Here is a 21,380-nt window from a genome sequence, read left to right as displayed (position 1 = left end):
AAAGCAAATTATATGTCTGAGCCACACTGCCTCTGACGCTGTCACAAATATCACGTTACTTAATCAAAATCACACACTTGCAATGTGATCTTTCGCAGGAGATGGGGGCATCGCATAGCCGCCAACCAACCTTGACTGCATTTTTAATTGTTGACAGTGAAGTTCGGGGATCACATTTCTTTCCTGATCCCTGTCGAGTGTAGCCAATGAGGAAAAAAAAGAATCCTCCGGCCGAGAGACGTCAGCCAATGGGAACCACGTTGATAGGCAGATTTGCGGAGTGGGCGTGGCCTCTCAGCTGTTCAACGAGGTGGGGTTGAATCCACCAATGAGATAAATCACTCCCAAGTCCAAGGGCTGTACGTGTGATCGATAGCTGAGCAGAGCCAATCAGCACCGGCGTTCAGCGTCAAAGCAGCCAATCGCTTAGCCGTCTGGGGGAGGTAGGTGGTGTGAAGTGAATCTCCACCCTCAAAGCCGCTTAACTCCTATGTGCTGTTTGGTGCTTGGATATCGCTTGCTGCTGGCTTAGAGGGTTGTGCGTGTTTACATTACCTTTGTGGTTTGAGAGGGACCGCTCGCAAAAACCGGCCTGGCATTTATGGACGTTTTTTTTAAATAAAAAAACATATATATTTTCAAGCGCTTTCGCTCCCTCGCCTTCCCGTGAACGATGCGCCTCCCGATCCACCGCAGCCGCTGCGTGGTGTTCTTCCTGTTCCCACTGGCGCTGTGCGTGGATTTCCGCGACAGAGCCAGCCGCGGGGTGCAGTCCACGTTCGTCAAGACCGGGGGGCTGGAGGATGTCTTCAGCTTCCCCTGGCCGTCGAGCGCGGAGTCGCCCGGGGGCTCCGGGCAGCACAGGGTGAGCCGGAGGAGCGCGGACAAAGCCGACAGCTGCAGAGCCCTCCAAGGATACGAGTCCAGGCTGGGCAGCAACACGCACACCGTGAGTAGACGACGGCTCCGGCTGCTTGGCTGTCCCCTACCCCCGTGCCCGCTGGAGGCTCGGGGGGGGCATGCTTGGATTCACAGCCGACGCGCACGGTGTTGGTCCGGGGTCCCAGCTGCCTGGCCGGGCTCCGAGCTCGGCGCCGGGGAACGGAACGTCCTGGTACTCTCCCTTCCAGAGAAAACACTTCTCCGTCCTGTTGTTCTTGTACTCCAGCCTCCTCAGGCATTTCCTTAAACCGGGGACTGGCAGGGTTAGCCCAGCCAAGCGCCTCTCCGCAGCCTGCCCTCTGTTTTGTTTTCTCGCCGAGGTGCGTGTCATCTCAGTTCTCTCGTTTCACGGCGCGACACTGGTAGCCGTAGCAACGTCAATATTCTGCTCTCTGGAGTGCAATGCAAAACAAAACAAAAAATGAGCGGTGTTATAACACTAAAATGATCCCGTCTCGCCCAGTGGGTAGCTCCATCCTTGATTGTGTTTGCAGGTTCGCCCCCCGGCGGTTCAAGGTGCGCTTAACCTTAAATTCAAGCGCTTGCAAATGAGGTATTCAGTTCCCGCTGTGCAATTCGCACTTTAAATTCCAGATGCTTTATGTTTCCGTTTCTTTCTTTTTTGTTGTTGTTCATGCATATGGAGATGCTGTGTCGTTTGTTTTTGAAGTGTCCCGACACCATCAACGGATAGGGGAACAGAAGTGATACAGTAACCTTTAATAATTTATCTAGAGGCGGTGTTCTCGCAGGTGGCCCCGTATCCACAGACGAGCCAGGTCTCGGTGTGCCGCCGGGGTTGTCAGTGTGTCAGTACCGTGGTCTGGCTCGGCTCCGTCCCGAATCTTGAACCGTGTCGGGGGGGGAGTCGGCGATCGCCGGATGTTCAGTCCCGGGGCTGGAGTGGGAGCTGCAGAGAGCAGCGGGAGAGACGGATGTTAACTGGGAAGGACGCAGCGGGCACGGGAGATTTAAGGGGCCAAGTGTAATTGACACGCCGCGCCACTCGCCGAGTGGTAAAACTCTTCAGAGGTCGCCTGGCCCGCCCGTGTGTGGCAGTGACCGGCTCTGCTGTTTGTGAGGGCAGGGCAGGGAGAAAGCTATAGCCCGGCTTGTTTGCCCCCACACCTCGCTGTGAAAGTGTGTGTGTGGCTGCAGGCGATGCTGTATTCGAGTGGGATATTCATGGGAACGTTTTAGGAGCGGAAGCGCTGTCGACCACAGCACAGTACGTCTTTATAAATGTGTAATATATGCAAAACGTTCGCTATTCCCACGGCACTCTATTTCACAATTGCAGCACCGACCTGAGTTGCTTCGGTTTGCAGTAATTGTTATTCTTAATGGGCTTTAAGTTTCGAGGGTCCTTACTGAGACTGATGTATTGTGATGCATTGAAACGGAGTCCTGCCCTGCTGGAAAATGTTGGGGATCCCTGTGCTGTACCGAGAAGCCCTGCCGCTCTCTGGTCAGTAAATAGGACAGCACCTTCCGAACAGACAGGCCCCTGAGTGTCGGCCAGGATTATTACCTGACTTGCTGGTTTTGGTGACCAGGTGAGTGTAGGTATGATTTCATACGTGTGACCTTGTGGTATAAACAGCAGCTGACTGTAAACCGGGGCTGAAGACAGGGTTTAGGTGTCTTTAAACCACAACTACCCACAAATCGGATCATACTGAACGCCTCGCTCGAAGGTACAGCTGAACCCTGTCCAGAGGGGAGAGCTTTCCAGTTAAGAGCCCCGGGCTGTGACCACCACCCAGCGCCCTCTCCATTCCTCCGCTTCCTGCCTGGTGGCAACTGATCTGCTGAGGCATTCGTTAGAGGCTGACGAGAACTTCGGGAGAAATCAAAATAACACTTTTGATGGCGTTCCTGCGAGGCCAGACTTTTGGCTTCGCTCACGGGAACAATCACAAGACCTAGACCTGACTATCCCACAAATTTCAGAGAAACGAAAGCTTGAGGATTAACAGCCTGCTTCTCGTGAACAAAGACGGCGCTTGAAGCAGCCTGTTCCCTTGAGCACAAGGGGCTGTTCATGGCCTGGGCGTGAGTGAGGTCCGAGCCCGGCGAGATTTCGGGGGCGTGTAGAAACGAGACCCCCAGCTTCGACTCCCCTGCGGCTTCCTTTGCTTCCCCGGCTCCTCCGGTGAGGTGGGCTGGTTCAGGGAGCAAGCCGGCGTGTTGCTTCGCCGTGTCCTCCCAGCGCCAGCCCGCAGCGAGACGCTGGTCCTCGGCACTGGGCTGCGACAGGCTGTGCGCTGTTGGACAGGGACAGGAATAGAACGGAGCCTGATAGTCAGGCGCTCGAGACACAGCAGTGCTCTGGGCTGCCTTTGGCTCCGAGTTCGCTCAGCCCTGGGTAATGGGGTTGGTGCTGGGCACTGTCACAGGCAAACAGCGGTGGGTCTTATAATCTTGTCCCGACGCTGTGACGTGTGCGGTCAGCCTCGTGATTCCATCTGATATCCCCTGGTCTTGACGCGCAGTGCCCAGTCAAGTCCGCTGCTCTTGTGCGCAGAAAGATGCAGGCTGTAGCCATCCACCGGTGTGACGGTTTTTGCGTTTTGAAACGCATCTTGCGTATTGTTTCTAGCTGTTGTCCGAGAGCCTCTGCGCTGGATTACGCACTGCTGTCCACAGAGAAGCTGTATATCTGCTCCCACACAAGTGTATTGGCCACAGCCTCCCAGCCCCTCAGTCCTGGATGCAGCCCCTGCCTCGGACATCTTTTCCTGCGTGAAAGGGAAGAGCAGTCTTGTGATCTCCATCCCGCCCGGCTGCCTGTGTTTCCTGGACAGGGTCTGTCGTGTCCTTCGTCGCATGATGGGTTTTGCAAAATGCGCTCATCTTTATTGCAGTTCATCGCTGCCCCTTATAAAAGCTGTGTTGTCATCCTCTTCGGTGGCGTGAAGCAGCATAGTCAGACTAGTATTGATTAGACTAAAAACAGTTTGAGCACGTCTGTTCGTTCAAGCTCATGGCCAGAAGTCCCGATCTTTTTTTAATAATCCAAACATTCCCTCTGTATCTCGGGCTCCATTACAGTATCGCTGTCAGGCTGTTAGCATCGCTGAACTTTGCCAGCAATACTTCTTTATTAAATGTTATTTTTAAAGGGAACACTTTGTTTTTTTTCTAATGAGAAATTTTCCTTAATACTGCTGTGCCGTTTTATGGTTTGCTGGGAACTCTGCACACAAACCTGAGAGCTGCTTCTCTCCTGCTGGAATTTCCAGAGTTCCTGACAGGAGAGCCCAGTCCGAGCGTGTCACCGGAGTGTCAGCCTACGTTTGTTTCCCTGTTTCCCAACACCGTGTGGTTTCTGTAGAGCCTCGGTGAGAACTGCTAAGCAACAGTGTTTGGATTTGAACTAGCAATCTCTTGCCTGCACAGCTCAAAGTTCATTTTTACCGGATCACCTTCCAGAAACCTTTGTTTCTGGCTTTGTCCTTATGAATTAGTCATAACAAAAAACAGACCTTTGCATGTTGGTTTGGTGAACGTTTCCTGGAAGCTGGGGACCATTCTTTTTCCATACTAGGGGTTATTAGATGGCTCTCCTTAGATTGCTGTCGAGTATGTGAAATACAGCAGACGAGAATAGTGTAGTCATTGGAATGCAGTCTACATGCACGTCTGGACAGTGTGTTAATTTTTCTGCTGTTCTTCAGAAGCGTCATGTTTGGCAGCCTCTGTCATGTCACAGTATTTCCAAGAGTCTCAGAATGATTTGCTGGAGGGGGGGGTTGAAGTATCTGCAACACGGCAGATCGGCTTCAAGATGTTCAGGAGCCCAGGGAGAGGAGTGGGTAAGGTGGAACAGCAGCTGTTTTACTTGAAGGGGTTATAGGAAGTCCACGTTCATCGTGCTGCTCTTAAAATCTTTGGCTTTCTAAGACTGGCTGACAGTGTATATATTGCCTACTCATGTTTCCTTTAAGCACAGCCACTGTTTTGAGTTTAAGGCCTTAATTGTACTGATTTTGGAAAGCCATGGATGTACTGCAGTGCTGCATTTTTGGCGTTTTTTAACCTACTTCAAACAAAGTGACTTCTGTTGTATTACCGGCCATGCTAAAGACGCAGAATGTGAGCTGAAAGTGTTCTACAGCACTGTGTTAAGAAGGTTTGAATCTGGTTTCATAGATGGACTACAGCCAGTATTTGGCAGTGAGGAGCTGAATCAAATCCACCCCCAGATTAGGGACCCCGACATAGTCCGAAATAAGTGTTTCCAGGTGTTATCCCAAAGCTGTAATCATTGTCAGGACACCAAGTCTCATCAACGTGGAAGATCTGTCAGGGGTCATGTAATCATCTGGTGCAGACTAGCACAGCCGTGGTCCTGTCGCTCTGCAGCTTCAGTGGAACAGGAGGAAGACAGCTGTAATTAACAGAAGCTGCCTGCGCATTTTCTTCATAAGCGTGAAGAGAACATCTGCCACACTGTTTTCTTTCTAACACAGTTAGGGTGCTGAAACGGCAGTCCTGCTGTGTGGATTTTTTTTTTATCCAACTAAACTTTCTTGGAGTGTGCTGCTGCACAAGAAAACTGCCTGTTTGATCAAATTAATCCACATAGTCATGAACGAATGAAAAAAATAGGGAGTATGGAGTTTACATTTAGGAGTCAGTAACTCGGAACTAGCAGTTTCAGTTAACCTTTTGTTGGGTTAGTATAAATCTGCGTGTGGATTTATGTCTGTCTGCAAAAGTTTTTCCATAGAGAGTCACTGCTCGCTGTGTCGGAGCCGGATCCCAGATAGGTGCCTGTAATGTACTGGCAGTCTGTCGCTGGACTGGAATTATGTTGGAGCTGGGAAGTAGGCCTGTGTTGCGACTATGATCTGGACAGACTGGTTCTCATTCTGCCCTGTCAGGGCTGACACACCCACAGCGGAGAGCAGCAGTCACATGGTTACAGGCTCTGGTGACAGGAATACACCAGAAGTTGACTGGAGGAAGACTGGGTGGGTAGGAGCTCAGGCATGTGTGTCAGTGACACAGGGCATCAGCTGTTTCTGCTGACAGTGAAAGAACCCAAACAAACCTGGAGTCGGTGCAGAGATTTAAAGGGCTCAGATTCACCACTTTAGATTTTTACCTACATGTCAGGGTCCAGAAGTTATTTAACTGGCACTGTTTTCCAAACATTTGCAGACATGCCTAGACAGAAGACAGTTGATTTGGAGAGCTGCCGTCCTGCATCTGAACCAGAATTAGAAGTATCTGCAACAGACTTGTTAACCCCACAGGCCTTCTGTTGAAGGAAAAATCAGGTGATGGTGGCAGATTGCTTAGTTAGCAGGTGTCGGAGAGGGAGGAGGGAGTTGTCAAAGCTAGACAGCAAACACCTAATTGTGCAGGGAAGCACAATTTGGGGACAGGACATTAATTGTCATACAAACGCTAAAGAAAATTATGCATTACGCAGCAGAGGTTGCACAGATTGCATTAAGCGACCATCTCTCCCTTCTTGACTGTCAGCCTGCAGGCCAGGTAAGGGAACACACTGCCATAATCCAAAAAGGATGTTTGGAATCTGGGAAACTGTTCTGAAGTCAGGAAGAGAAGTCCTGGTTTTGGTGCCAAGAGGATCGCTGAGACTACTTTGAGAATCGACTCCTAGAAATCCCTGCCGTTTCCGAGAGAGCCTTTAGTTCAGCCAGTTCCAGGGAGATCAAAAGGAGGAAGCAGTTCTCGTTTCAAGTGCATTCATTACATGCCAGAGAAAAGCAAAGCTCCACGGAGAGTAGAGACATGCATTTCTGATGGACCTGAACGACGTGCGTCTTGTCTGGATTTGAGTTACACAAGCAACCTCGTTAGAGTCGGAAAGAGATCATCATTGTGGTCTCTTGTCGCAACTCTCTGGGGGTGACCTGCCCTGACCCTGGAGGATATACAGGTATATACACCCCTAGGAAGGATGACTGAGTACTGAAGAAGAAGGTGTTAAATTCTGCTCTTTCTGTTTTCTTCGGTGCTGTTCATTTGCTTCAGCCTTTCTGGAGCTAAGTAGTAGAAACAGGAGGGTCCAAACAGGAACTCTGTGCCTGTGTAGTGCATAGAGGTTTTGTGGAAAAAATTGTTTGGCCTAGGAAACTATTTTGATTTTCTTCCTGTGCATTTGTTTTTTTTTTTGCGATCTCCTATTACTTTAACCTGTTCTTTATTCATAAAGGTTCTCTGGTTGTCGTTCCCCTTGGAAAGTTAGGGGAAAGCTCGGTCACAGCAGCCCTAACTGATTACAGCACTGTAAAATGGAAGCTCGAGAGGCGTGCTGTGAATAAATAGCAATTATTGACCCAGCTGCTGGGTGAGGGCGAGCAAGATTCGAAACGAATGCCAGCTCAGAGTAACAGTCCACACCCACAAATGAGAAAATCAAGCAGAAGAAATGTGCATATTTGGAATAAGAATACATCTCAGAAAAGGAGTCAAATGAGAACTTCTGGGGCATCAAGCTGGTTTGGTTTTGAGTGCCTAACCAGTACAAAAGTCTTACCTAGCTGGGTATTTTGGTTTAATAACATGGCCTAAGTGTTCGGCTCTAGATGGCTGCAGACCACAAAGAGGTGAATGCAAACTTCTTCTGCACTGACCTTGAAGCACAGACTTAGGGGGGAATGAAGAGGAATTGCATTAAGATCAGGAATGGCCTCCTGTTGTTTATAGTATAGTATATCCTGTGTTCTTTGTTTAAAACAGTGCCTCTTCTTCTTGTTGCGCTTCCTATTGAATTTCCCAACTTGTTCAGGCTTTGCTGCTGGTCCAGGAACAGTCCATTACATTCTGTTTGCCAGTACCTTTCAGGATTTCAAATACTGGCATCAGTCGTCTCCATGGATGACTTTTCGTAGTGCCCTGGTGGTTAAGGTGAGTTTCATTCTAAACTTTAGTTAGCACCATTAACACCAGTGTCGTCAAACCCCTTGAATTAGCAGTTGAAACTCAGGCTACAGCTGAAAATGGCCCTGCGGAAACAGAATACTGTATTCTTCCCGGAAATAGAACGTGTGTGGGCTGTGCTGGAGGGATTCCCACAGAAGCATTTTGCTCCAGCTGGGAATGGGGGTGCCAGCAGGCATGGGCGTCGTGAAGCTGGTAAACCCAGACACCTGTTCCATCCCCATTGCTGCCTGCAGGGATTCGGGATGCAGCGCCGGATTCCTCACGTCTGCGCTCCGTGAATCCAGAAGAGGCAGGGTGGAGCTCTGGGCGCTCGGCTGCTCTCCTCTCATGCTGTCTGGGTGATCGGAAGACGTGCCCTGTTTTAAAGTAGTTGGGCAGTCGGGCCTTCTGCCTTGGAAAGGTGGCAGTTGTTACTTGGATTTACTTTAAGTATCACAGAAGAAAAAATCAGATATATTTGTGGTTTACACTTTTTTCCCCTTTGGAAGAGAGACAAATGTACATCAACTTTTTTCCTTGCGGCTTTGAAACAACACTGACAAAAAGAAAATTACAGACAAGTTTGTATGAAAACACGCTTCCATGTGGAGTTGATATAAGGCCAGTTAGTACAGATCACAGTTTTTTTCTGCCATTGTGTGTAAACAGAAAGTCGCACTCCCTCAAAGAGTGTTTTGAAATGCTCTTCAGTTCTCAGGTTCCTGTTACTGTGTGCTGCTTTGAAAATCGCCTCTGCTGGAGCTGGGAAGTACTTGGCCAAGACCATGTGGTTTCTGGAATGACTTAAAGTTTCAGATTTGTTGCTTTTGCCTTTGCTGCTGTAACAAAACTCATGCGGCTGGGTTTTGGAAGGTGCTTTTTGTCTCTTTCTCCTTCTTACACAGCTCTTGCTATCTGCACCTCAGCACCTCTCCTTCAGTCCTGCTGACTGCCTTCTGTGAGTTGTTTGGCAGAAACGAACTAAAACCTGACATGTTGTATTTTATCTCCCCTGGTTGTCAGTGGCTGATAGGATTATCTGGCAGGTATTTGCATGTTTCCAGGATACTGTTCAATTCATGGCTTGCCTGTCCTTATCTGTTTAAGTCCGATAGCTTCCCTTCTGACTCCTCTACAGGACAGTTGAACTGTCTTTTTTTTTTTTGCACTCATTGGGGTAGAAATATTTCATTTTTTATTCATCTGGTAGCTCTGTTTATTTGAAAATTATATCGAACATTTTCCTATGCTTAGGAAATTAGACAAGGAGGAAAATCTATTTTTCCCATACCTAGACTTCTTTCAGGGACGTGGAGCGAAAGCTCACTCGCTGCTGTGATCTTCCTGGAACCTTTGAGCTTTGACGTTTTGTGGTTTGGCAATGAGGTCAAAGAGAAATCTTATGTTTTATATTGCTCTAGTTCTTCCTCTACCAGAAAATGTTTGTTGATGCGAATTGAGCTCAATTTGGCACTTCTTACTTCAGTCCAGCAGGTTTCCCAGCAATCGGGGCAGGACTGGGCTGGGTTCAGATGTTTTCCTGGCACCCTGTTGTGAAAAGCTCTCTTATCACAAGACTGAGCTCACGAGTCTCTCGTCTTTGTTTTTGACTTGGAAGTAACGTGTTGGTGGAGCGTGCATCACCTGTTTTGTCTTCAGAGTAGTGCTGCTCACCTGCAAGGGCTCAGACTGGTCCCGACTGCGTCCGCGTACTCTACACCTGCGTGTCATTAGGGCTCCTTGGCCCTCCTGAGCTCTCTGTAGGAGTCCCCAGGACGAGGGCTTTTGAACATGTCAGCTCTTTTGATCACATTGCAACAATCGTATCCGATCATGGACTAAACATCCCCGGATTCTTCTCTTCTGTGTCTTTATTGACCCGCTGTCCGTTTCTCTAGTGGTGATGGGAGTGCAGTTGACATGGAGACACTTGATACTCGCTCCCAAACCCATTGATCTCACTTTTTGTTCTTCCAATAATCTAGATAACCATTGCTGGTTTAGTGCAGTGTTTCAGGGGCTGGGTGATACGGCCTAAAATTTATATCACAGTATAATTTTGATTTTGGACTGTAACAAATCTTTTCTCATAATTTAAATAGAACATGCTTTAAAGGGAGAACAAGACTTGGATAGTAAGTTTTTATTGCCTGGAGTTAACTATTAGGTTATTAACTGTTGGTTAGCTACTGTGTTGTTCCTTTAGTATTTTTGAAATTTCACATTTAACTGAAGTAGTTTGTAATGTCCTTCCACCGCTGGCTTTTCTTGTCATGAGGACACCGACTAGTTAATGACTCGGGCAGCGAAGTCTGTGTTGCGGCTTTTCTTTTCACACCAACACTAGAACCGCTTGATTCGGAGCGCATTATCGTACTTTCCTCACTCGCATACACGTTTCGTCTCTAGGTGATAGAAGAGGTTGCTTGTATTACCGCCTCTGGCTAAAATCGTCGACCGATGTAGATAACCGTTTTCTGTTCGCGGTCCGAATTTTAAAATCCGAACCACTTCTTTTCAACAATTTTGTCGCTGGTTCCTGTCTCGATCGCGCCGCATTTCTCGGCGTGTTTGTGTTTGCAGACGGGCACACCGAACACGTGCGCCTGTTTTCACGGAACAGGGAAGAGGACGCCCGCGTGTTTTTATTGGCCGCATTGACCTTAGATGCGTCATATACCGGACGTCTGAACCACCGAAGATCAATAATTCTGAACCAATCCGATTTCCAAATATCAGCAAGGTGAACATTTTCAGAATTATATAATGGGAGCTAAAAATTAGGCAGAATTTGAAACTATGACGGGTCAATAGTAAAAAATTCCAAACCCCGTTTTGCGACGATTCTGGCGGCGCAATCTGTGTGAACATCAAAATCCGTTCTCTACCGGTATAAACGGTATAGCCACATCCAAGTCGTGGCACATATTTCTACCGGTATACAGTCTATACTGGTAGTACTGCCCACTCCTAGCCTGAGCCTGTGTCTGCTTTTATCTCTTCTTAAGTGCTGCTGCAGAGCAGCACCCTGAGCTCAGCCACTCAAAACACAAGTGCCTGGCCCATCCTGGCTGTGGGTCGGTGTGATATTTCAACACTGGGCTTGAACAGTTTTAAGGTTATTTTTAAGCTCATCATCTTTTGTTGATCAGGGCCTCCCCGGTTTCCCTCCTCAGCGTTGAGAAAGGGCCGGGGAGGTTCGTCTGCTCCGGCCTGTGGGCCTTGGTGTGTTCTGGGAGGTGGAGAGGAAAGCCCAAGGATGGCTTGGCATCGCCGCTGTGCTCCAGAGGCTCAGCCTGGGGACTGCCCTGCCTTGGCACGCTGCAGCAGAAGGCTTGGCGCGCCTCCGGGCCATTAGGTAATCTGGCTGCTGGCGTGACCGCACGGCCCGTGTGTGTGTGGGGGCCGAGACACAGAGCTGCTCTGTTCTCGGTCCCGACAGGCCTCCCTCTGCCACTCCACGCAGACCTGGTGAGTGGCCCTGCCAGCAGGACCTGGCCCAGGACTGGCGCTGGCAGTAAGGTGGAGGGGGGCCCGAACAGACTGGGGCGGGATTGGAGGTAGGAGGGCAGCCTACCGTCTAATCTGAAGAAGGAAACGGTTTAAACCTTCTCTTGATTAGGATTCTTGCTTCTTGGTTTGCAGGTATGAGCAAGTGTTCAGTGAATTTAGAAGACCGACAGATATTGTAAATGAGAACAGGTCTCCAAACAGCGCTTTGTTGCAGTCAAGGGTGCTACGCTAGCAGATTCTGGAGCTCCACTCACTGCTTTGGCTTTTCTGCATTGAATCGCCCCAGCTTGGCCTCGTCCACTTTGTGGGGCTGGTGCGGATCGCTGGAGCGGAGTGTTCTTGCGGGGAAAGGAGACTGCTGGGTCTTCGCCAGCTGGGATTTCTCTCCCGTGGAGCTGCGCAGTGCTAAGGAGCAGGTGTTGCTCTTTATGTGGGCACGCTGGGCGCTCGGAGATGGAGGAAGGGCAGAGCGAGAAAAGAGGCGTTAAGGAGGTGATGGATTTGAAAGCCTTATACATTTCCTCCTGGAGCTGCAGTCCTTCTGCGCCTCCTCTCTATGCTCCATGTGAGGCCTGGATTTCTGTGGGCTGACGAGTTTGGGTCATGCCCTCCAGCGTCTGCAGAGAGACCACCTGCACAGGCCCAGGCCACCCCCTGCCCTGTGCCCTGTGTTCCCAGGATTCCCATTCAGTTTCCCATTCAGGATGCTTTTCCCCCACAGTCTACGGATTCCGATTCAAAGCCAGAGCCGTAACCTTCACTGTGTGAAAATGGGGGGAAATCTGAAATGCAGGAGTTTGGGGAGGAAAAAAGAGTGAATTTCATTGGAAAGGAAAAACATGAGCTATCCCTCTATTTTTGTAAAAATGCTCCTATTGCTCTTGGTGTTCATGTTACTTCTCATGGCTGAGAGCGCTGACTCCTGCTGTCCCCCTGCCAGGTTGCCCTGGGCTGGGCTGAGACGGGGAGGCCCTCGGGTTGTGATGCTCGTGTGATGTGTGGGAGAGGCTGTGATAAGTGCGCTCTAGTTCGCCATTCGCTGGAGCCTCCGTTTGTCTGGGAAGAGAAGTGGGCGTTGTGTTTGGAGAGTGAGAGGTAAATGCATGTTACAGACAGGGCAAAGAGCAAGAAGCCATGCACTGTTCACCCCCCCCCCCCCCGTTTGAACCAGGGGTGTGGACTGGAGTCACAGACGAGTGTTTCCAGGTCTGTGAAGCAATACCTGCTCCAGCAGCCCTTTGCATAGGCTGGAATGAGCCAGATGCCAGCGAAGGAGGGTTTTTCCTTATTGTCACAGCCTCTGCGCACCCCATTATCGCTCGGTAAAAGATCAGCCCTGTGCCAGTGTGCCGTACCAGGTCTCCACAACAGTCGGGGAATCGGATTGCCCTTTAACTTTCTATGACAAGTTTGTGAAAAACATCGGGGTGTTATGTTTTGGTACTGTATTGCGAGCCTGCTGTAGACGTACGACAGGCCGATGGTCGGAATCGGTGGTTTGAGCCCGAGGTATGTCTTGACATAGCTGGCTGTTTTGCCGAGCTGAGCTGACCTCATTGCTGCTGGTAATTATACCCTTCGCACACCAGCAGGGGCCGGATTCCTCCACCTGCCATCCTGCAAGCGAACCCCAGCGGTTTAATAATAGATTCTGTCAGCAAGGAGATCAGCAGCTCCTTCCTGCAAGCTGGAGAAATGCGGCATCTTCTAAACCCCCTTTCCTTTCTGGACTGTAAGTCCAGAAGACTTAAAACTCTTTGTGCTATCAGAATGTGCCAGGGAGCTGTGGAAGAGCTAAAAAAAAGCCTGGCGTAGCTCCAAAGTGTGGCAATGGTGGAGACCCCTCACCTTGATATCACTTGAGAGCAAAAAGAGGTCACAGCGCTTCGTGTGGATTTTCTGTGTTTGTGTTACCTCCCAAAAAATAAGAGAAACTTGTTAAAAAGAAACAGAATGAACCGTTAGATAAGGAGTGCTCCAGTCTCCATGCCGAGCTGTGCAGTTTTGCATGAAGAGACACTGGGCCTTGGTTTTAAGGAGGAGCCTGGAGTTTTCATGCTGGTCGTAACTGTGTTTTCTCTTCACAGTACATCTTCAATGACCTGAGCGGCTCCGTGTCCCTGGCCTGGGTGGGGGACGGCACTGGGGTGAGTACTTCCTCCTGTCCTCCCCTTTATTTTCAGTGAACAGGGCTGTGTGAGACCAGTCAGGCCAGGCTGGGTGCCACAGGGATAGGCCAGTGTGTTTCAGTGGACAACTGGGCAATAAACCAATAAGCACAGGTCTTTAACATTGAATTGAAACACTTCTTAATTGCGGGCTGTAGATGTACATTCTACTGCAGGATTGGCACCTTGTAGCCCGATCTCATCAGGGCTGGGCCTAGCCAGCACTGGACTGTAAGTAGTACAGGTGCATTTTTCTTTCTACAGCAATTACTTTAGCTGGATTTCTGGAGCTGTGTGGAGCATTGAAACAGAGCTCCAGTCCTGAAGAGCATTGTCTGGCGCCGGGATCTCTGATGTCCGGACCATCTTCCTGTCTTTCTGCCGTCTTGACATGGCCTCTGTCTCCCAACATCACTCCAGCACTTCTCAGCTGGTGTGTTGCAAGGGTACGATATCCTGCCACTCGATTTGATTTCACCTTTTCCTCCTCTCCCTGTCCCGGTATGTCTAGGTGGTGTTGGCGCTGACCACTTTCCAGGTGCCCTTCTTCCTGGTGAGGTTCGGCCAGTCGAAGTTGTACAGGAGGTGAGTGTTGCCCATCCATGTGGTCGGAGCGAGACCCTCCATCCCCTCCCTGGAAAAGCATACCCCTGGATGGCAAGCCTCCAGCAGGCCCACTGGCACAGCATCCAGAACTGATTGCTGAATTTTGAGGGGAAACTGTAGACGATGATCCATACCAGAAACAGACACAACATTATTAGTCCCGCTACAGGACTTGTAGAGAATATTTTTCTTCTACAGCTCACTTCTGGATACAGTAGGTTTTTCAGCAGGAGCATGTGACACCACTGACGCAGGATCTGCAGACCTTGGATTCCTATAGGAGATTCTGTATGGGAATAGCTTTATCCACCTGCAGGAGCCAGAGAGCTAGAGATGAGTCTGTGACTTGGGGGCTGGGGGCTCGCAGCTCGAGACAGTTTTGTTGTAGGAGTGTCTGTTCATAACTATGAAGCCCTTTTCTCACAGTCTGATCAAGATGATCGGAGCCCTTGTGGAGGTTTACTGCAGTGGGCTACAGTAAAGCACAGTGAATGAAAAGGTGCTGTTAACTGTGTGGTGTAATGACAAAGCAGGGGGTGGTTATGGAGCCACAGTTTCTCACCCAGCCTGCATCTGTCTGGCAAGAGAAGATGTCATTATCTTCAATTACTGCTAATTAAAAACAAGGCTGTGCAAGGACTACATGATGCCGTTTTCAGAGACCGCAACACTCCCTTTCTACCTTTACCTTTGTCTGAATTCCCACGGGGTATTCAGTACAAATGTAAGCCTACATGCAATGCTGGATATTTTTTAACCATGAATGAAAGCCCATTATTTATCCTTCCTAGGTGCAGTGTGGTATTGTCACTGTACGCCTAGCCCTGACTGAATAGATCTCTCCCTCTCTGTATATTTATCTCCAGACCCTCATGAAACATTTCCCCCTTACCTGTTTAACATGTTAATGTTAAAACCTCGTAACATGTGAACCAAAGGAATCTTTTTTTTTTTTCCTCTTCGGTGTGGCCGCTCTCCGCGATGACATGCCTCTCTCTCTTTGTGGGTTTTAGTGAGAATTATGGGAAGACGTTTCAGGATGTGACGGGACTCATTAACAATACCTTCATCCGAACTGAGTTCGGCATCGCCATTGGCCCAGAGAACTCTGGGAAGGTTGGTTGAGGCCTGTGTTTGGGGGGGGGTGGTTCTGTGGTTTTGGAGTGACATTTGAGTCAGACATAATTGATGTGGATTATGCACGATGAAACTTTGTTTTAAAATGATTGACTGTCGCTGCCTCTATTACAGGTTCTTTTGTTACTGTTACTGACATGACTGTTATTACTGTCATCATTAGTGAAACTGAGAGCCTTGAGTGAAATAAAACTCATTAAACAGGTCTGCTGTTACTTTCAGTCATGCACCAGAGGTATGTGCCTCAACAAGCAGGTTTCTGATGAGGTTACATACATCAACCGTCTTACCCACAGGAGAGAATAGTGAAGAAAAGGCCTGGTCTGCTACTGCTTTCAGGTCTTTTTCAATATTTTAGGTGGATTGGATCACTTCTGTGATTTATATTACAGTAATCAAATATAATATTTATTAGCATGATGGCGCAGTGATGAGCATTGCTGCCTCGCAGCACTGGGGCCCTGGCTTCAGTTCTGGATCTGGGGTGCTATCTGTGTGGAGTTTGTATGTTCTCCCCGTTTTCTTGTGGGTTTCCTCGGGTGCTCCAGTTTCCTCCCACCATCCAAAGACATACTAGTAGTGGCGTCCTGTCCAGAGTGTACCCTGACTTGCTGGGACAAGCTCTGGCACTCCTTTGACCCTGATTTGGATGAAGCAGTTAGAAAATGGATGGATGGAAGATTCGTAATTCCTCAGCAGCTATATTGTAACACTCTTGTCTTGTCTGTTTCTGCTCCCCTCCAGGTCATTCTCACAGGAGAAGTATCGGGAAGCAAAGGATCCAGGATTTTCCGCTCAGTGGATTTCGGGAACAAGTTCTCCCGCACAGACGTGCCGTTCCTCCCACTGACGCAGATCTCCTACAACCCCTGGAACGCCAGCGTGCTGCTGGTCATCAGCATCAAGGTGAGGGGCAGTGCCATGTGGGGGCGAGCGCAGCAGGCCCAGCGGGGTTCCCTGGCGCCCCGCCTCACCCAGCTGTTCTCGCTTTGCTTTCCAGAATGAGCTGTGGCTTTCCGAAGACTTCGGGGAGACCTGGAGGAACGTTCACGGGACCGTCTGCCTGGTGAAATGGTAAAGAGCCCACCGGCCCGGCCCCAGTTTTGAGCAGAGGGCACTGTCCCAGCTGCTGCATCCGCTTTTCATGGTTTTTCCCGAAAGCCGCGAGAAGCAGCCTGGCGGTGTTTTTCCATTCTGGAATAACCGAGGATGTGGGGACAAGCGGGGAAGTCCTCGCTGAGCAAGTGTGTCTTCACAGCTGCCGCAGTGCGGGAGTGCGGTCTGTCTGACCTTCAGGGATCCACGGGGTTTCAGAGGAGGTTGTAGTTCTCATGCACCGCAGGTTTCGCCTTCCCTGCTTTTTGAAATGTGCCTACTTGACTGATCTAGACATGTAAATCCTTGATCACAGTATCAGGAGGTAAAAATCAAATTCCTAGCCTAGATTAGTGTAATAGGTGATGGGGGGGGATAATTTTTTTTCTGCCGAGTTGGCAACTTTGTTGTGTAAAATCTACTTCCGGAATCGTAGTGAGTCTGGTTAACTGCAGCTTTGTCCTGATTCTGCTTCCAAAGTGTTGTACAATGCCATTAGAGAGGTATGGATGAATGTTAAGCGCTGGAGAGCTGTGGCACAACCTCTCTGTGACCTATGTCTCTCTGGTTCCAGGGGTCCAGAGAACAACATCTTCTTCACCACCAGCCCCAATGGATCCTGCTGTGAGTCATGTCGCCACGACAACCGTGAGAGACACCAGGGCCTGCTCACACAGCAGCAGCCTGTCTTCCCTCACATCCTGCCTCCTGTTCGTGATTTATTATGTTGAATATTGGATGAGCAAGGATAAACTGCCGTACAACTTGTCACTGTAACTGCTGCCATCCATTCACAGACCAACTGCCTATTTTGTTTTAAGATGATTTTATACAAAAGCTAAAGATGTTAAACTTGACAGTTTTCTCTTTTTTTTTTGAATGAGACAAACAAAAGATCTGCCGTATGGCCTTTGTATTGCCAGTTGACCGGGGCTCACTGGAGCTGAAGAAGACAACGGATTTCGGGAGGACCTTCAAGACCATAGGCACCAAGATCTACTCGTTCGGCCTGGGGGGCCGCTTCGTCTTCGCTTCGGTCATGACCGGAAAGGTGGGATGACCGCTCCCTCCTTGGGCAGCTCGTTGGGGACACTGTGACCCGGCCCTGTTGGTGTCCTGACACTCTGGTGCCGGATTCGGAGTGCAGACGGCTGTTCTGCTGTGCTTCTGGTGTGGATTTGTGATGCGCTGTGGTTGTACATGTGGGGACAGCGTGCGCAGCTGTGCAGTGTTCCTGCGCTTGGGTTTTGTGTAACGTCACGGTGTGTGCATTGACAACATGCACAGTTGTGTGGTGCTCTTGCCCCTGCCCCTGCCCCGTGGTCAGTATGTGTGAACGCCGACGGGCTGTGTCTGCTGTGCAGGGGACCCTCAGGATGATCCACGTGTCGACGGACTGGGGCGAGACCTGGAACATGGCCCAGCTGCCCCACGTCAGCCACGAGCAGTTCTACTCCATCCTGGCTGCCGGCGACGACATGGTCTTCATGCACGTGGACGAGCCAGGAGGTGAGGGAGGAACTCGTGTGCGAAATTCTCCAGCACTGGCGTGAGCGTTTTGCATCCTGGAACGATGGTTATGCAGTGACAGTAGAGTAACTTGATAAAGAATGGAAATTGGAAACAATCTTGCTGTTTTAAAAGGGTGTGACATTTCTTTTTATTTTAGTAGTAACCAGCCACAGAGTTCACCTGCTCGTGAGCAGTAATTTTTCTCTGTCGCTGGTATAAAGCCATATGGAGCAGCTGTGCCTCGAGGGTCAAATAAAAGTCAGACTGTCTTTTTTTTTTTCTGTGGTTGTCTCTGCCGTAAAGGTTAGAGGGGCCGTGCTGATCAGCTTCAGTGTTCATGCCGATGAGCTGGAGCAGCGCGGCTCAGTTCTCTGGGGAAAGTTCTGTTGCCTTTGGCAACATGGTTAGGGCTAAATTCAGATCATGCCCCTGTGAGCATTGTGTCCGTAAAATCAAATCTAATTGAGCATGCTCTTGGTTTGCTTACTGGAAGAGCTGCTGGAGGTATTATATTATTTATTTGTTAACAGCCTCTAAACTAAGAGCTTGGGAACTGGAATTGCTGAAGTCTACGTATATCATCAAACCACGGCAGGCCAGACACGAGACCTATCAGGTTTCCGTCTCTGTGATTTGAGGCTACCAGTATCCTGGGTTTACTCAAAAGTGTTAAATTGGCTTTGGCTAAGTTTTGTGCCTTCCCCATAAGGTAAAAATGCTTCAGAGAGCATGAATTTGGGAGAGCAGGTCACATTTAAAGCGACAGAGTTCTCTGAACATTTGGACACACTTGAGCTGGAGTACAAATGGCGCTTTTCATTTTCATTTTTGACCTGTGCTCCCACCCCCACCTATCCTGATGCTCGCAGACACGGGCATCGGCACCGTCTTTGTCTCCGATGACCGCGGCACCGTCTACTCCAAGTCCCTGGAGCGCCACCTCTACACCACCACAGGGGGCGACACCGACTTCACCAACGTCACCTCGCTGAGGGGAGTCTACATGACCAGCGTGCTGGCCGAGGGTAGGTGGCAGGGCTCCGCGGAGGGAGCAGAGAATACCTTACTGCTTCTCGAACCCGCACCAGGAGGAGCCTGGTGATCTATAGGTTTTGTTCCAGTTTCGTCACTGCACGCTTTTACGTGTTTTTTCTAACACTGTTGTAAAATGTTCCTAAAGCTGGAAATTGCCACCGTTTTAAGCTTTAAATATATTGAAAGCCTCCTGGTGCATGATGAGGTGTGCTTAGGAATAAAACCTGAAGGCTCTGGGCTCCAGACGGCAGACATGAAGGTTAGCGTGAGGGACCAAACATGCAAGGTATAGTATACAGGAAATGAGGTGTATGTGAGGTAGGGTACTCCCAGTGCAGAAGAAAAGGGCAGGAAATGTCTCCAGGTTCCCCCCTAATTGACAAGAGGATCATCAATTACTCTTTATTCTGCCCTAGGGTGCTGGTAGCACTCCTGACCACGTGTGCGTCCCTGTTGTGTTTCAGACGGCTCGGTGCAGACGGTCATCTCCTTCGACCAGGGCGGGGAGTGGAAACCCCTCCAGAAACCGGCGAACAGCGAGTGCGACTCCACCGCCAAGAACCGAGAGATGGTGAGGGCCCCGGCGTCCTGCCCCCAGCTCACAGCAGAGGGAGGAGAGGCAGGGGGGTGGTCCTGATGCACTCCTGGGCCTGGAGTGAAGGAGCAGACTTCTGGATTGACATGATTGGCTTAAAGCACCTCACTCTTGTGTTCTGCTGTCTTTTTCAGTTGAGGAGTTAGTTCTGATTTAATCTGTAAAACCTACAGGGCTGGGTCTTTCCAGGCCTTTGGTGGTAGTAGCACTGGCTTAGTGTTATGGTTGAAAGTCAGTAGTTGAATTGATTGGGTATTATTTGAAGTTATTTATACCTGTGCCCTTTCTCTATATGAGTGATTTTCCTAAGAAACTGTGGAGGTAAAGCCCAACCCCTCAGATCCCAGGTCAGGAATGGGATATGGAATGCAGTGCGATGCAGCCATTGCCCAGCATCAGTGCCCAGTCGCGTTCTGCCAGGAATAAACAGGGTTTCGTTTAAAAAGCTTGGGTGCCCGTTGAGTGGTATCTGGTCCGTCTACAGAGTGCAGAGCTTGACGGGTTTACTCGTGTGTTTTTCTGTCTACAGTGCAGCCTTCACATCCATGCCTCCTACAGCATCTCTCAGAAGCTGAACGTTCCCATGCTGCCTCTGTCGGAGCCAAACGCCGTGGGGCTGATCATTGCACACGGTATCTGCCACTGTTCCCCTGCCCCCGGCTCTAGCTGGGCACCCTTTGTCCAGCTGTAGTCGCGTTCAAGGCAGCTTGCTTTGTCTTGGGTCTCCAAGGGACTCGGTCTTCTGCTTCGTGTCTTAATTAGTTAATTGGTTCAATTAGATCCAGAATTAATGTTTGAATAATTGATTTATGGTTTAATATGGAGCCTTATTTTTGCCTGCTAGTAATGGAACTGGAGTTATTGTACATTAGTGTGCACTGCTGCGACTGTCGTTCTGCACGCGGCTCTGTCTCGGCCGCTCACCCCCTCTCTCGCCTCTCCAGGGAGCGTCGGGGATGCCATCTCGGTGATGAGCCCTGACGTGTACGTGTCCGACGATGGGGGTTACTCTTGGATCCGCGCGCTGAGCGGGCCCCACCACTACGCCATCCTGGACTCGGGGGGCTTGCTGGTGGCTGTCGAGCACACGAGCCAGCCCATCAACACGATAAAGTGAGTCTGGTCACTGCCCAGATGGGCTCTGATTCCATCAGCATCGGTGACGTTGCTGCTGCTGGCACTGATACTGGTACTGTAATAGGTGCCTCCACATGTCGCCTGTTTCAGTGCCTGGGCAGGGGTGGGCAAGATGGGTATGAAACTGCAGCACTGCCTGCTTGGCCTTCTTTATTTTGGTTTCTGTGTTCTGGTGTACCTAGATAAGTGCGGTCAGCAGAGCATCCCCTTTATCTGCATGTGACTGTCTGATTCAAGTTACAGTGTGGTACTTTCTTCCTTGTCACGGGTGTGTGCTGTTGAACGAGATCTGACAGGGAAGACCTTAAAACTGCAGTGTGACGAGGGGTCGCTCTACGAGAGGACTGATCCGTTTCTCGTTTCGTCCTGTGTGTGTGTTCATGCTGCAGGTTTTCCACAGACGAGGGCCAGTGCTGGCACAACTACACCTTCACCAACTCCTCTCTCTACTTCACTGGCCTGGCGTCCGAGCCGGGGGCGCGCTCTATGAACGTCAGCATCTGGGGCTACCGGGAGTCACTGCTGAGCCAGTACTGGGTCTCCATCACCATTGACTTCAACGACCTGCTGACACGGGACTGTGAGTCCGCCGGGCCCAGGGGTGGGGTTAGAGGGAGAAAGTGGACACTCTAAATTGGCATTTTTCAGTCCTGAGATTTTGGGGATCCCAGAATCCGATCCAGAGGAGTTTTGCTCCATCCAGCACCTGGTTGTTGGATCTGAATGTCTTTGAACTG

The 21,380-nt window shown here is 49.9% G+C and overlaps 1 protein-coding gene across 1 annotated transcript in view; it reads left to right on the top strand.

Annotated features, from left to right (window-relative positions):
* Positions 1-413: 413 nt before the first annotated feature.
* LOC148658838 (sortilin-like) overlaps positions 414-21,380 on the top strand; it is a 30,990-nt gene continuing 10,023 nt past the window's right edge. The window contains exons 1-14 of the mRNA XM_088640531.1: positions 414-949; positions 13,446-13,505; positions 14,038-14,111; positions 15,146-15,248; positions 16,014-16,175; positions 16,270-16,343; positions 16,939-16,988; positions 17,288-17,415; positions 17,729-17,873; positions 18,746-18,901; positions 19,376-19,482; positions 20,036-20,138; positions 20,451-20,619; positions 21,033-21,223. Coding sequence (XP_088496657.1) covers positions 674-949; positions 13,446-13,505; positions 14,038-14,111; positions 15,146-15,248; positions 16,014-16,175; positions 16,270-16,343; positions 16,939-16,988; positions 17,288-17,415; positions 17,729-17,873; positions 18,746-18,901; positions 19,376-19,482; positions 20,036-20,138; positions 20,451-20,619; positions 21,033-21,223 — 1,798 coding nt within the window. The 5' untranslated portion in view covers positions 414-673. The remainder of the gene's footprint in view (positions 950-13,445; positions 13,506-14,037; positions 14,112-15,145; positions 15,249-16,013; positions 16,176-16,269; positions 16,344-16,938; positions 16,989-17,287; positions 17,416-17,728; positions 17,874-18,745; positions 18,902-19,375; positions 19,483-20,035; positions 20,139-20,450; positions 20,620-21,032; positions 21,224-21,380) is intronic.

The sequence above is a fragment of the Lepisosteus platostomus genome, chromosome 7 (assembly GCF_059453375.1).
Source record: "Lepisosteus platostomus isolate fLepPlt1 chromosome 7, fLepPlt1.hap1, whole genome shotgun sequence".
In the NCBI taxonomy this organism is placed as follows: domain Eukaryota; kingdom Metazoa; phylum Chordata; class Actinopteri; order Semionotiformes; family Lepisosteidae; genus Lepisosteus; species Lepisosteus platostomus.
The sequence above is the reverse complement of the archived record's forward strand: the minus strand, read 5'-3'. Positions and strand labels throughout refer to the sequence as shown.